General features: G+C 47.9%; 1 protein-coding gene across 1 annotated transcript in view; it reads right to left on the bottom strand.

Moving 5' to 3' along the window:
- Positions 1-8,980, bottom strand: part of LOC101407159 (uncharacterized) — a 51,904-nt gene extending 42,924 nt beyond the window's left edge. Inside the window, exon 1 of the mRNA XM_087417851.1 lies at positions 8,767-8,980. Within this exon, the coding sequence (XP_087273977.1) occupies positions 8,767-8,980 (214 nt within the window). The remainder of the gene's footprint in view (positions 1-8,766) is intronic.
- Between the last annotated feature and the right edge of the window lie 5,734 nt (positions 8,981-14,714).

The raw sequence follows: 14,714 nt of genomic DNA, 5'->3' as shown, positions 1-14,714 counted from the left end.
CCCAAAGTCCCACCATTCCTTCCCACAAGCAGATCCAGCTTATTGCCTGCACTCAGATCAAGGAAGCAAAAGATGAATAAAAACCCAGTTAGTGGGGGGCCTGGAAGACACACATCTCTGGGATGCACTGCATTTAATGCTTTTTGGATTTCAGCATTAAATACAGTTTTATAAGATAAAAACCCAACAGCCACAGAGAAATCTAACGATTCAGCATTTTGTCAACGTTTTTTATCTCAGTATCAAATAAGAGGGTGATGGGCTGTTGACACTGGTGCAGAAATCATCTTTCACTGGGCTGGCTCAGGAGGGAAGCATTTATCCTAAACCCCTAAGTTCCAGGCTAAGGATTCCAGGTTAGTGGCTCAAATCACTCATAGAGGGAACACTGATGACACCAGAGGAGGTGGTGTTGGTGGTGGGGACTGATGTGAGCAGGAAATCCAGTCTGAGGAGTCAGCTGCATGGTAAACACTCTCTTTCAGGACATTCAGAAAAAGAGAAAGTGTGTCCTGGTCAAGAAACAATGGAAGGGTGGAGGGACTTGACTGGATGTTGAGGCAGCCAGAGGAGGAAGCAGGCCACATCTGTTGAGGAGACTACAAGATCTTTGGGTCACAGAAACACATAGGATGTGACTCAGCCTCCTCAGAACACACACTGCATGAGGTTCTGCGGATGCTGCTGAGGAAACGTGGGGCCGAAGACTCCTGCTCCCCAGGAGTCCAGAGCTGCCCAGGGGGCTGAAGTCCCCCCAACCCTAAGCCTGCTACAGGACACTCCAAACCTCTCTACTTTTTTCAAGGAATGGGTCACTCAACTCTATACCTGTAATGGACAACTCTCCACAAATCTTTGAGAAGAAAAAAGATCCAAAGGTTAAAGTGAAATAAGCAAAACAAATGTTTAATGATCTCGTTGGCACAGCTTTTGTTTAACAAAAGTATTTTACAGCCACAAAAATACCCACTGAGTGATCTGGCTCTGATTCTTGGAAGGAAATCCAGGGGCTGTTGGAGCTGCTCATGCTTGTCCAAGCCCACATCAAAGATGGAGCAGTCGTGAGCAACAGCCGAGGCTGGCTTGAAATCAGAGGAGAGTAATTTGTACAGAGAGATCCGTGAGTCACTTTACTGCTTAGTAATTTAAACACCCTTCTCTGTCCTCACAGATGCGTGGCTGGTTGTCTGGGGAGGATGAAAGTGTGGGGGGTTGGTGCTGGGGAAGGAATTCAACCCAAGAGTGGCCTCACACTGAGATATCCAGCAAAATGGGACATTCCTCTCTTCAGAGTGAGACATTTGGGCCAGGCCCCAGGCTGGCAGGGATTCAGAGTGCCTGCACACTCCCACTTCTGCACCACCCCACAGAGAAGCTCCACCTCTCCTCAGGCTCCTGTGCCTCCCTCCATGCGGAGGGCTCACGTGCTCCTTCACTGGGCAGAGCAGCTCCAGCCAGGCCGTCCCCCGAGTTCCCAGAGGAGCGTGAGCAGCGGGCTCCTGTTCAGCCAGCGGTCTCTCTCTTTGGGGAGGAGATGTGGCAATGCACTTTTCCCCCATCTTTCCAGCAGAATCTCCTTATCTGCCCTCTCTACAGGACAGTGAGCCTCCGAGTCTGAGACCCAAGTGAGGAGCTAGCCAGTCTCCTCTAGCTCGAGTTTGTGGCTTCAAACTGCCTCATCCCATGTGGTGAAAGAGGCTCTCTCCAGTGCAGCGCTAGCAGCTTCAGCGCAGGCTCTGTCTCTTGCTGCTGTGCCACGTTTGGAGAGCCCTTGACCTCTCTGAGCCTCACTTTCTTCATCTGTACTAGGGGATGATGACAGTGCCTCACAGAGTCAGGTGAAATACCGGAACAAAAAGCATGGCTCATAGAGGATGCTCAATAGGTGTTCATTTTTTTCTCACTGAGAAGAAATTAAATAATACAAAAATTATGTAATGCCGAGTCACTGAGAAACAGGGAGAAACAGGATAGCTGGACTTGGTGAGCATACATCAGGTGAACATGGGTTAAAAATTTAGTTATGAAACTGTTGACATACGACATAGGAAACTTCTGTTTGCTGCAGAAGTGGGTGGGGGCAGGGAAATGCTCCCCAGAAGCAGTTGGATGTATCCACCCCATTTACTGGCCCTCCAGTGCCTGGATAGGAAAATGGCATGAGGGGAGGTGGCATGGAGGGCAGGAGAGAAGCCTCATGATGGACACAATATGGTCAGAACACACAAAATCAGAATGTGCTGGAGAATATTCCCAGAGTCACACAGATCTTGATTCAAAGCCCATTTAGGTCAACTTCAGACACCTAGGTCAACCACAGCCCTTCTGGCTCAGTGACTGCGTTACAGGAGGTCAGAGGAAGCAAATGCGCAGGGAGGGGAGCTCCCTCGTGCTGGGAGACCGCACAACAGGAACGCGGGTGAGGCTCTGTCCACACACTCTGCTCCCCGGAGGCTCTGTCCACACGTCCGGTTCCCAGGAACTTTGGGGGCAGGTGGCAGTAGGACAGGTGACCAATGGGCAGTGTCCCAGGAGGGGTGCTCCCGGGTGGAGCAGTGGGTGGAGAGAAATCTCACCCTTACTGGTCAGAGCCAACTGCTCTTCTACAGCCCCCTGGCCTCTGCAGAGCCTCTCCTGGCGTCACTGCAGCCCCTGGGGGACGAGGGTCTCCTCCAACTGCAGGCCTGGAGGTCCATCTTTGCCTTTATTGTTGCTGCGCCCTCCAGGTGGCCAGTGAAGGGCCTGGTGTGGACCCTTGCTGCTCAAGGTGTGGTCTGGGACTGGGAGCATCTCCTGGGAGCCTAGAGTTGCAGGTTCCAGGCCCCGCCCAGACACAGTGACTCAGGACCTGCATTTAGTGTGGCCCACAGGCACAGGCATGATGAAGTCTGGGGTGCGACGGCGTGGCCTTGGCCAGGCCTGCTCCTCCGCTTGTGCTGCCAGCCTTTTTTCCTCCCAGGGCAGGTGAACTCCTCACTTCTGCCCGTGAACATTCTCTGAAAGAGCGAGCACCTGTGGTGTGGGGGTGAGTGAGCTCTCCGGACTCCCCTCTTTGCCCACAGCTCATGTCCCTGGCAGGTTTGGACGGGCGGACGCCCCATGAGGAGGCTGCAGGCTGTATGTGTGTACGTAAGCAAATGAAGGGAAGCCTCCTCTCATCCTGTGTTTTCCTCATTGCTCCGGTGAGTGGAGGCAGGTTGGCTTCAGCTGATCCCAGACCGTGGGTGAAGCTGCGGAGGACGGTGGAGCGGAGATACTGAGAGAACCTGGGTCTTGGGGCCAGCACCCGCCTGCGGCCACCCTCCCTGGGGAGATCCTGGGGTGAGTTACTACATGGACGCAGCCTGAGTCAGCGTTTCAGCTACTGGCAGCCCAAAGGGTCCTCATTGATTCATACCTATTGACAAAAGCATAAAAAATGGACTGAAAGGACCAACCAGATTCGGAGCCAAGGATTTAAGGGGGAGGGTGCAAGGATGAGGCTTGTGAGAGAGAAGCCTGGGAGGGTCGAAGAAGACTCGGTGCTCAGGGGTGAGCCTGGTTCGCTGTGGAGAAGGTGGAGGAGGTGGGGATTGGCTGATGATGGATCCTGAGTTGGGGGCTGAGGGGAGCTGGGAGAGGGATCGGGCACAGGGATGCTGAGAGCGTGTGGAGACAGAGTCAGGGGTGCGGGATGACAGGGGTCCAGGATGGCAACGAGGTGTGGTGGTCAGCAGAGAAGCTGTGAGTCTGGGAGGGAAGGAGCATGCTCGGGCCCACTGATGCTTGCAGAGAGGGCATGGGGTCCTCCCATGGGGCAGAGCGGGCAGGGGCTGCAAGGCGGGGCCCTCCTGACTTTGCCCCAGCTGAGGGATCCAGGTTGGCAGGGGTCTCCGTGTTCTCAGGATGAGGGGAGCATGGAGCCCAGGTGTGTCCTTGTCCCTGGAGAGACCGTAACTGGGCCATGCCCCCAGGAGCCTTCTCTCCAGCCACAGTCGTGAGGCAGTCAGTGGGAGTTTCTGGAAATGCCATGTGCAGACACCCATTTACATTTAATTGTAAGTCTATGTAATTTAACTTTTAATAATGGCTTTGTTTAGCCACCAATAGCAAAATTCCTGAAAATTTAATGTTGACTCTCGTGAGCTGGTACAAGCCAGCCCCAGCACACCACTGGATCCTGCTCCAGCCCCAGTCTCTGGGCTGAATAAACAGGCACTGCAGCACGAACGGGGGGAAGCCCCGGCCAGCAGATACCACCCACCCATGGACACGCGCTGGGGGCTGTACACACAGGTGCTCTTCCCCTGTGAAGGGACGGCAGTCATGGCGCCTCGGGCGGCTCCCAGTCTCCTCCTTTTGCTACTATCATAGAGACACTGCATTTTTCTAATACGTGGTCATGAATACATACACGTTTGCACCTCACCACACCCCACACAGCTGTTCTTGCCAATATTAACAGCCTTGGAGTGGTAGGTCTTTGATTATGGGCTTCCTGCAGGTCAGCTGAGAAAACACCCAAGGGAGGGAGGAGGTATGGCATCTCTGACTGCAGACCTCTGGGTGGAACTTCACCTCTCTCCCTCCTTCAGTCTCTGAGAAGGTCAGAATAAAATTTAAAAATGAATACACCTCAATTCTTCCAATGTTACTGAATGTTCCCCGTGTTCCAGGCACTGAACTGAGTTTCCAAGATGAACCAGTCACACCCCCACCTTTGAGGAGCTCACTGCCTAGACCAGCGTCTACACTTTCAGCATCTGTGGACCAAACATTTATCACAATTTAGAATAATGCAAATTGAATGTGATTTCAATTTAATTATAACTTTATAAAAATGAAATGCGTGATGTTGTTTGCAAACTTTCACCATGGTGACGATTATCCAGTTAAGCATTTTCTCTTACTCTTTATTTACTTTAGAAAATTCAGGGCATTAGGAATGGCAGCAAATTTAGAGCCAGTTCGAACAGACTCCACGTCTTATCAACCGAGTGATTAAGGATTGTCTTTCAGAAAAACTGCAAAGTCACGCAGCCAGGGCATGTGCAAAAGGAGAAATCGTGACGTGAAACGACCTCAGAACCAAAGATCCTCCTTCTACGGAACCCAAGGACCAGGACAGGACCAGAACTTGAAAGCGTGACTCGTATCAGAAGCAAGGGGTCCCCCATTCAGGAAAATCCAGTGTTAAAATTCCTTCCCAATTTCATCATAAATGTTTAGGACCTCATCATAAATGTTTAAAACCTTACTATAATACCTGAAGCCCACCAATTGAAACCTGTCCCACTAGCGTTTCTGCGTGCCAACCTGTTCTCCCTAACCTCTTAAATTTTGTCCCAAATCCGGAATCGGGGAGACAGATCTGAGGGCATATGCCCCCTGTCTCCCTGGAGATCGATCTCACAGAATAAAAGCTGATTTCTCCCCTCAAAGGCTGGTGCCATAATTAATTGGCTTGTTTATGCACATCAGGCATAGAACCCCAATTCTGTGTTTTAACACAAGTGTCACGGTTATCTCTGGGTGATGGGGTTATAGGTCGGTTTTCATTGTTTTACTGTTTCTATGTCTTGTTTGTGCATCCTGAGATTTCAGCATTAAATGTGCATTGCTCTGTAAACAGAGGAACTCCACGCTAAGGGAGAAAGAAAGCTGTTCCTATTTCAGATGTTGCTGAGCTGTTCCTTCTGTCCTTTCCCGCAGAGCCCCGGCTGTGAGGGGCAGCATCTCCTCTGCCCAGGCCCCCGCTGTGCCGGGGGGCTCATGCCCATCCCCTTGCAGATGGGGCCTCAAAGGGATATGTGAAGGAAGCCCTGGGAGCTCCAGGGAAGCCTTTCCTTGTAAGAGGAGAGAAGCACAGGGGCCGCCTCCTTTGGCCAGCTGTGTCTGCTGGGAACAGAGGCCGTGGTCTTGGGGACGCCCAGGGGACAGATCTAACATGCTGAAGCTGGCGGAGCAGAGAAGGGAGAGGACACGGGACCTCCAAGTCCCCTGAGCCTGACCCCACCTCATGATGCACTTTTCTTACACTTTAAGTCGTTTCTTAAGATGAGATGGGTTTCCAGGACTTGCAGCTCCCAGCTGAGCTGTCCTGAGGAGAAACAGATCCTGTGGTCTGGCCTCAACTCCACTTAGTGAGAAGCTGGCTCAGTGGGTCTGGGCCAGCTCAGTGGAAGAGAGGGCGCTCGCTCTTCCAGACGGGTATTCTCTGCTGCTGAGCCCCCACCCCTGGGCCTGTCCTCCAACCTGGATGGCATTCCTTTGCACTGTTGCAACAAAACTTCAAATCCACGAACAGGAAGATACTATCTTTAAAGCTATTTTTATACCAAGATCAGAAAAACTACATTCCCTAGCCTTCCTTGGAGCTAGGTGGCCATGTGACACCAAGATATAAGCTAAAGTCACCCAGGAATGCTGGAGGTGGGCATTACCACTCATTTCTTGTCTCCTTCCTCCTGCCTGGAATATGAGCCTGAGGGCAGGAACCATGAAGCCACCTGTGACCGCGAGGCAAAGGCCAGTGACCGGGCAGACAGCAGCACATGTCCTTGACAGAGCCCACGTGGGTGTGGATCCTGAGCTCAGCCCTTCCCACCGTCTTGAGGGTCCAGCCAGGAGTGGGAACTGTTTTCCCAAGCTGGGTCCTGTGATGGCTGAGCCTCTCTCCCAGTGTCTCCCCTCTCCTGCCTGGATGAGACACGGCCTTGGAGGTCATGCATCCCCCTGCCATTCAGAGGAGAGACCCAGAGGAGGATGCGCAGAGTTAGTGGGAGAGAAAGGACTCAGAGCCACACTCTGAACAGACCAGAGCTTGGACTGGGGTAAGAATCAAGGTGTTTCCACCTGAAAGCAGTTCACAACACACAACACTGTAAATCAAGCAGCTCTCCAGGGCAGCCCCCGGCACACACGTGCCTATTTCCTTTGGGCCATCCTGTGGGGAAATCAGACCCAGGGCAGAGGGTCTGGGGCCCCCACCACTGTCAGCTGCCTGCAGCATACGTGAATGGGCAAGGCCAGGCCCCCATGCTCATTGGCCCCACCCAGTGTGGTCTGGAGGTGGACATGGCCCTCGCACAGCCCAGGGCACGCAGACTTGAGATGGACAGAGGCAAGCAGAGGAGCCAGGACAGGCCACTGGGGGCCTTCGTGCACTGACAGGGCTTTGAAAGGCCCTGTGCCTCCCTCCCCTCAAAGGATTCCAGCCCCTGTGGAATTCACATAACATAAAATTAACTGTTTTAAATGGAGCAATTCAGTGGCATTTAGCACATTCAGAATGTTGTGCAACCATCACCTCTATCTAGTTCTGAAACACTGTCAGCACCCCAAAAAACCCCATATTTGCTCAGCAGTCACTACCCAACCCCCTGCCCCCAGCCCCTGGCCACCCACTCAGATGTGCCTGACCATTGCGTAGACACTCCATGTCACTGTTGTACATGATTAAATAGCTGCTACTTTTCTGCAGTTGTCACTCCATTTTGTGCAAAGTTTCATAATTCTCAGTACCTTATGAAGGTCAGCTGGATCCCGTTAGTTTTTGAGTTTCTTTTTTGAGCAGCTATAACAATGTAACACTGTCCAGGCCTAGAGTCTTCCTCTGTTCATCCCCCCAGGGCGTGGCTCTCGAGTTACGGAGGGGACACGTTCTCCTCCCCCTGGGTCGCAGGGGGCCACAAACTCACCTGTGCTCAGCTGTACCACCCAATTCATGGAATACAAGTTCCATCTGCAGGAATGGGGTAAAGCTATTTATCTTTCAGCAACAACACAGTGAATTAGCAAGTAGGACGAGGAAGAGTAGAATGTGCCCATTGATGACTGAGAATTTTAGAAGAACAGTTTTCCAGAAGAGAGAAGAAGTATCCTAGTTCACACCCTAGTTTTGGAAAAATGGGCCTTGTTCAGAGCTGAAGTTCTGCAAGGTGGAGGAACCCTTGGATTCTCACAAGAAATGACAAAGTAAAGGAAGGAAAGAAGTCAGGCAGTCAGCTAAGGACTTCTGCACACGCCGTTCTGTGAAGAGCCTGGTGCAGGACAGAGCCAGGCAGGGGACCTGTGTCCTTCCATGGACAGCCTGAGAGACGATGTGGAGCCTGGGATTGGCACATCAAGCTGGGCATGGACTGCCCCACCTGTGTTCTGGTTCACTTGCCCCACCTGTGTTCTGGTTCACCTGCCCCACCTGTGTTCTGCTGCACCTGCCCATCTGTGTTCTGGTTCACCTATCCCACCTGTGTTCTGGTTCACCTACCCCACCTGTATTCTGATTTACCTACCGCACCTATGTTCTGGTTCACCTGCCCCACCTGTGTTCTGGTTCACCTACCCCCACCTGTGTTCCGGTTCACCTGCCCCACCTGTGTTCTGGTTCACCTGCCCCCACCTGTGTTCTGGTTCACCTGCCCCCACCTGTGTTCTGGTTCACCTACCCCCACCTGTGTTCTGGTTCACCTGCCCCACCTGTGTTCTGCTGCACCCGCCGCACCTGTGTTCTGCTGCACCTGCCCCACCTGTGTTCTGGTTCACCTGCCCCACCTGTGTTCTGGTTCACCTGCCCCACCTGTGTTCTGGTTTACCTACTGCACCTATGCTCTGGTTCACCTGCCCCACCTGTGTTCTGGTTCACCTGCCCCACTTGTGTTGAGTGTGGTGCCTTCCATCTCTGCCTGAGATCCAAAGGCAATGGTGTAGCTTTTGTCTGAATGGAAATGTAACTCCAAGTGCTTGTGCCCATGGCCTCGTCTCAGACCTTGTTTTGGAACCACTCACCTGCAAAGTAGCTCTTCACTTTCAGGTAGCCCACGATCAGCCTGAGGATGGAGAGCTTGTCGAGCCGAACCCGCACATCCTCAGGGAAGGGCAGCAAGTTGGTGAGTTTGCTCAGCTCTTGATTGAGGCGGTCCCGGTGCCGTTTGGAAGGGTTGGACTTGGCTCCCTCTGGAGGCTGTGACTCAGGACTCGGGGGAAAGAGAAGAGTGATCATTGTCCCACCTAGCTCTGCTATTCAACTCTTGATCACCCACGGGGCCCCAGCGCTGTGCCAGGCACTGTGCGGCCCAAACGCCTGCTCGGTATTCTGAGGCAGAAACCCTATCCTACAGTTTCAGACTCTGCCCATCCATAAAGCCCCATTGCAGCTCTGCCCTCACTGCCATCCTGGCATGGACGAGGCTGCTCCACTCCGAACATGTGTGTTAGACCTGGTGGCCCTCAAAGCAGCATGGGCCCAGGGACAGGCCATCCCTCCCCACTTTCCTGGCGCCTGACACATTTGTATCCACAGGCAATTTTTTTTTGTGTGTGAGGAAGATTATCCCTGAACTAACATCTGTTGCCAATCCTCCTCCTTTTGCTGAGGAAGATTGGCCCTGGGCTAACATCTGTGCACATCTTCCTCTACTTTATATGGGATGCTGCCACAGCATAGCTTGACAAGTGATGTGCCGGTGTGTGCCCGGGATCTGAACCTGGGAACTCTGGGCCGTTGAAGTGCAGTGTGCAAACTTAACTGCTATGCCACCAGGCTGGCCCCGGCACATGCAATTTTTACGGAAGTTTTTTTTTTACGTGAGGACGACTGGCCCTGAGCTAACATTTGTGCCAATCTTTCTCTATTTTGTATGTGGGATGCCACCACAGCATGGCTTGATGAGTGATGTGTAGGTCCATGCCAGAAATCCGAACCCACAAACCCCAGGCCACTGAAATGGAGCATGTGAACTTGAGCACTACACCACTGGGCCAGCCCCTACATGCAATTTTTAAATTAGGAAATCTAAAACATGCAATTTTTAAATTAAGAAATCTCTACACCACAAATAACACTGAAAAGACTGAAACTCCATTTAGGAAACTATAATTTATTAAGAATTGAGCACACACACACACACACACAAACATATACTCAATACATATCTAGATGTATGCTCTTTCTCTCTCTCTCTCTTTTCTTCTCTCTGTGTCTATATTATAAATACATATGTATTACACATATGCACGATCTCTCTCCACACACATACATAAAAGCACATATATACATTTATGTATACGCTCTCTATGTAATCTCCCATCATCAAAAGCAGGAAAGAATAATTCCCTTCAGATGTAATAAAAGGTTTCAAGTGTATCTTTCAAAGAACAGCTGCCAGAGGCTCCCCTCTGGGCCCTGTATTCCTGTGCCCCATGCTTGCCCCTCATGGCTCAGCACTGACCCACTGGGTGGGGTGGGCAGGTTATTATTTCTGACCCCCTCATGAGGAGTTAGTTCTCCAAAGTGGCAAGGCTAAAGCTACTTCCACCAGCTCACCTCCAAAGAACAACAGTGTCACTCTCTAGAGAGCAGGAGCAAGTTTAAAACACTGGTAAGCAAAAGATATAGTTTTTTAAAAGCCACATATTTAGAAGACAAATGCTATACTCAACTTATTCTTTCTAGAGGCAAAAAATGAATGAAGCTATTTCCACCTCATTTATAAAAGATGCTGACAGTTCCCAATCCTCATGGCTGCTGTGCAGGAAACATCCATCCTGGGCCAGTACACAGCAGGTGCTCAATGCCTGTGCACCTTTTTTGTGATAGGATGTTAAAATGGCAGCTGCAGCTTCCCTGCAATTCCAGCTGAGCTGACAACACTCCAGGCTGTGAGCATAACAAAAGGAGTCTCAAGAACCAGTTTCACAACTCCTGGCCCCACACTTAGGGGATGTAAAAAGGCCAGGAAGAGAAATTTCCACGGAAGAGGGTTGTGCTTTGATCCCCACCCCTCTCACTGCTCCCCCAAATGGAGCTGGAGAGACAAAGGGGCCTGAGGTCTAGGTGGACCACGCAGGAGAAAGGGCCCTCCAGAGCTGTCCTAAGTCCCACTCAGGAACACTTGGGAAGGGGGAGGACACACCCAGAATTCTTGTGATGAGGAAAAAGCATCCTCCTCCACTCCTGGGGCCCAGTATGCGTGTGTGTGCACGTGTGTGCATGCATGTGCACATGTGGGTGCTGCGTGTGTGAGGCAGGCAGACAGTGTCCACCCCTTCCCCCCAGCAAGTAAGTGGCCAGGCCCAAGAGGCAGTGGTGCTTTAGTGAAGATAAGAGTTTTAATTGTTCTGGGGAAGCTGGCTTTCTAATTCATGAACAAGACTTTGCCACTAAGGACAACCTGGGGTCTGTCTATTTATTACCCAAGAGTGAGCAGGAATTATTACCCAAGAGTGAGCAGGAAGTATCTTGGAACCTGCCCTGTTTTCACCCAGGGACAGAGGGCAGTGTCTCCGTGAACATTTTGAAAAGCCACTGGGAGACAAGTTGATCACATCACCCAAGGTGGATTAATCCAGGGTGTTGGTGATACATTCTCTCTTCCCCAAGTCCTAGTAATTTCAGAGTTACCAGCCATTGTACTTATAATATTCTTAATTCAAAATTTCAATAGTTAAGCTTGCACTTTTAACATTCTGTGTCCTTTCCAAAAGGCAAAATTCAGAAACATTGATCCTCTTTAGGGAGGCTGTGCCAGCTGAAGTTTGTAGGACAGAGTTCTGGAGAGGAAGGAGCTATGTGGAAAGGGTGCTCTGGAAATCAAAACGGGTTCCCTGGGTGTTTGGTTGTGTACTAAGCTGCACATAACTATGGTGAGACTCCACGAGGTAGGGTGAATGGTAACTGCCTTGGGACGAACAAATACTGCAGGCTCTATGATGAAAAATTCAGAGTTCACCCAGGCCTGGGAGACATTCAAGTTCTTGCCAGTCAGTGTGGAGATACCGGGTGAAGGCCCACAGTACTCAGTGGAGATCCTAGAAGGGTCCCACCTTCATAATAAGGCTAAATCATCCCTAGAGCAAAGCCTACTCTAGACACTCCATAGAAATGCATAAAATAAGTCTCAAACATATCCAGTTGCCAATTCACAAGTAACTTAATACTGCCTGCATGAAATAGGCCAATGCTTATTAAAAGAAGGTAAAATATCTAGACACTGTAATATTCCCAGTGTCCACCATCCAATCAAAAAGTACTAGATATGAAAAGAAGCCTGAAAGTATGAATCACAATGAAAGAAAATCAGTCTGTAAAATCAAACTCAGAAATGAGAGGTATGATGCAATAGACAAAGACTTTGAAACACCTGTTTAACTATGCTCAAGGACTTAAAGCAACACGTGAGCATAATGAGGAGAGAAATGGAAGTTATAAAAAAAAAAACAAATGGAACTTATGGAGATGAAAAAACATGATATCTGAAATGAAAAATTCATGAGATGGGTTTAATAGATTAGACTCTGTAGAATGAAGCATTAGTGAACTTGAAGACATAGCAATGGAAATCATCAAACTGAAGCACAGAGAGGAAAAAGGCTGAAAAAATGAGCAGAACCTCAATGACCTGTGGACAAGATCAAGTAGTCTAAAATCCTTGCAGGGGAAGTCTCAAGAGGGGTGGGGCAAAAAATATTTGAGGATATAATGGCTGAAAAATCTCCAGATTTGATGAAAATGGCAAACACAGACATCTAAGAAGCTCAACAAAACCCAAGAGGATAAGCACGCACGCGCACACACACACACACCCCAAGGTACATCATAATCAAATTGCTGAAAACCAGCGATGGAGAGGAAGATCCTAAAAGCAGCCAGAGAAAAAAGACACATTATAGACAGATGAATAAAGACAGAATGAATGCTGACTTCTCATTAGAAAGAATGCAAGCCAAAGACAACGGGGTGACACATTCAATGCACTGAAAAGAGGAAACTGTTAACTCACTTAACATCATAACAGTTAACGTTCTTCAAAAATGAGGGCAAAATAAAGACATTTTTAGATAAACAATAGTTTATAGATTATGTCTCTGGAAGATCTGAGCTACAACGAGTATCGCAGAAGGCTCTTCAAGCTGAAGGAAAATGACACTAGATAGAAATGTGAATCTACATGGAAGAATGAATAACGCCATAGATGATAAAAAAGGATAAATGTTAAACAAATTTAATGATTTTAATTTATTTAAAAGATAACTGCTTAAAGAAAAAATAACAGCATCGCATTGTGGAATTTATAACACATGTAGAAGGTAAAACGTATGAAAACAGCAGCATGAAGAACGGGAAGGGAAATGCAAGCACACTGCTGCGAGGTACTTATGTTATCCATGAAGTAGTATAAGACTATTTGAAGGCAGATGGTAATAAGTTAAGATTTATATTGTAAACCTTATGGCAACCACTTAAAGGAAAGAACAATGAAGTACAGCTAGTAAGCCAGAGAAGGAGATACCTGAGATACTAAAAATATTCAATCTGAAGGAAGGAAGGAAAAATAAAAACAAAGAATAGATGGAACAAACAGAAAACAAATAGCAAAATGGTCGACTTATTGGTAACTGCAAATATTGGTAACTGCAAAAATGTAAACAAGTAGAGAATATCAGACTGGCTGAAAAAACAGAACCAAATATCATGGTGTCTGGAACAAATGCAATTTAAATGTAAAGACACAGGCTAAAAGTAGAAGGACTGAAAAAGACACAACATGTACACATTGATAATAAGAAAGCTGGAGTGGCTATATTATCAGACAAAGAAGACTTACCAGAGATAAAGAGGGATATTTTCATAATATTAAAAAGGTCATCACTATTCTAAATATATATATGAAGTTTCAAAATATGTGAAGCAACCACTGGCATAACTGCCAGGAGAAACAGACAAAACATAATTAGAGTTGGGGACTTCAACAACTTTCTCTAAGTAACTGATAGAACAAATTGTTAGAAAATTGTTAAGGATATACAAGACATGAACTACTCTATCCTCCAACTTAATATGATTGGCATTTATAAGACACAACATGCAACAGCTGCAGAATATAGATTCTCTTCATGCACACACGGAGAGTAACCAAGGTAGACCATATGCTGGGCCATAAAACAAGTCTCAGTACATTTAAATGGATTGAAATTGTACAGAGTGTATTCTCAGACCACAACAATATTTAGAAATCAATAACAAAAAGATATCTGAAAAAATCCTCAAATATTTGAAAATTAACACACTTTTAAATAACTCATGGGCCAAAGAAGAAATCACAACGGAAATAAGAAAATATCTAAATGGACATGACAAAATTTGTGGGGTTCAGTTAAAGCAATATGTAGAGGGAAAACTATAGTCTTACTTATATGAGTAAAGGAGAAAATTTTACAATGATCCAAGCTTCCACCTTAAGAAGCTAGAAAAACCAGAGCAAACTAAGCCCAAAGTATGTAGAAGGGAGAAAATAATAAAGATAAAAGCAGAACAGTGAAATAGAAAATGGAGGAAACCAATGAAACCAAAAGTTTTGAAAATATCAATAAAATTGATGATCATCTAGCTATAGTAATCGATCCCCCCAAAAGAGAAAATGCAAATTTTCCCCTCTAAAGAGGGGAAATATGACAAAATTTAGACAAAATTTAGACATTCCCCTCTAAAGAGGGGAAATAACTATAGAACCTATAGACATTAGAAGGAGAAAATCTTCCTGACTTTTCAACATGCAAAGATTTCTTAGATGGGTCATAAAAAGCACTAACTATAATAGAAAAAGATTGATAAACCAAACTTCAACAAAACTGAGAAACTGAAAAAGCGAGACACAGACTAGGAGAAAATGTCTGCAATATGTGTAGCTGAAAAAGGAACTGTATGCAGAATAGATAAAGAACTTTTACTAACCAGT

Source organism: Ceratotherium simum, chromosome 27, assembly GCF_057802395.1.
Source record: "Ceratotherium simum simum isolate JZ-2026a chromosome 27, ASM5780239v1, whole genome shotgun sequence".
In the NCBI taxonomy this organism is placed as follows: Eukaryota; Metazoa; Chordata; class Mammalia; order Perissodactyla; family Rhinocerotidae; genus Ceratotherium; species Ceratotherium simum.
The sequence above is the reverse complement of the archived record's forward strand: the minus strand, read 5'-3'. Positions and strand labels throughout refer to the sequence as shown.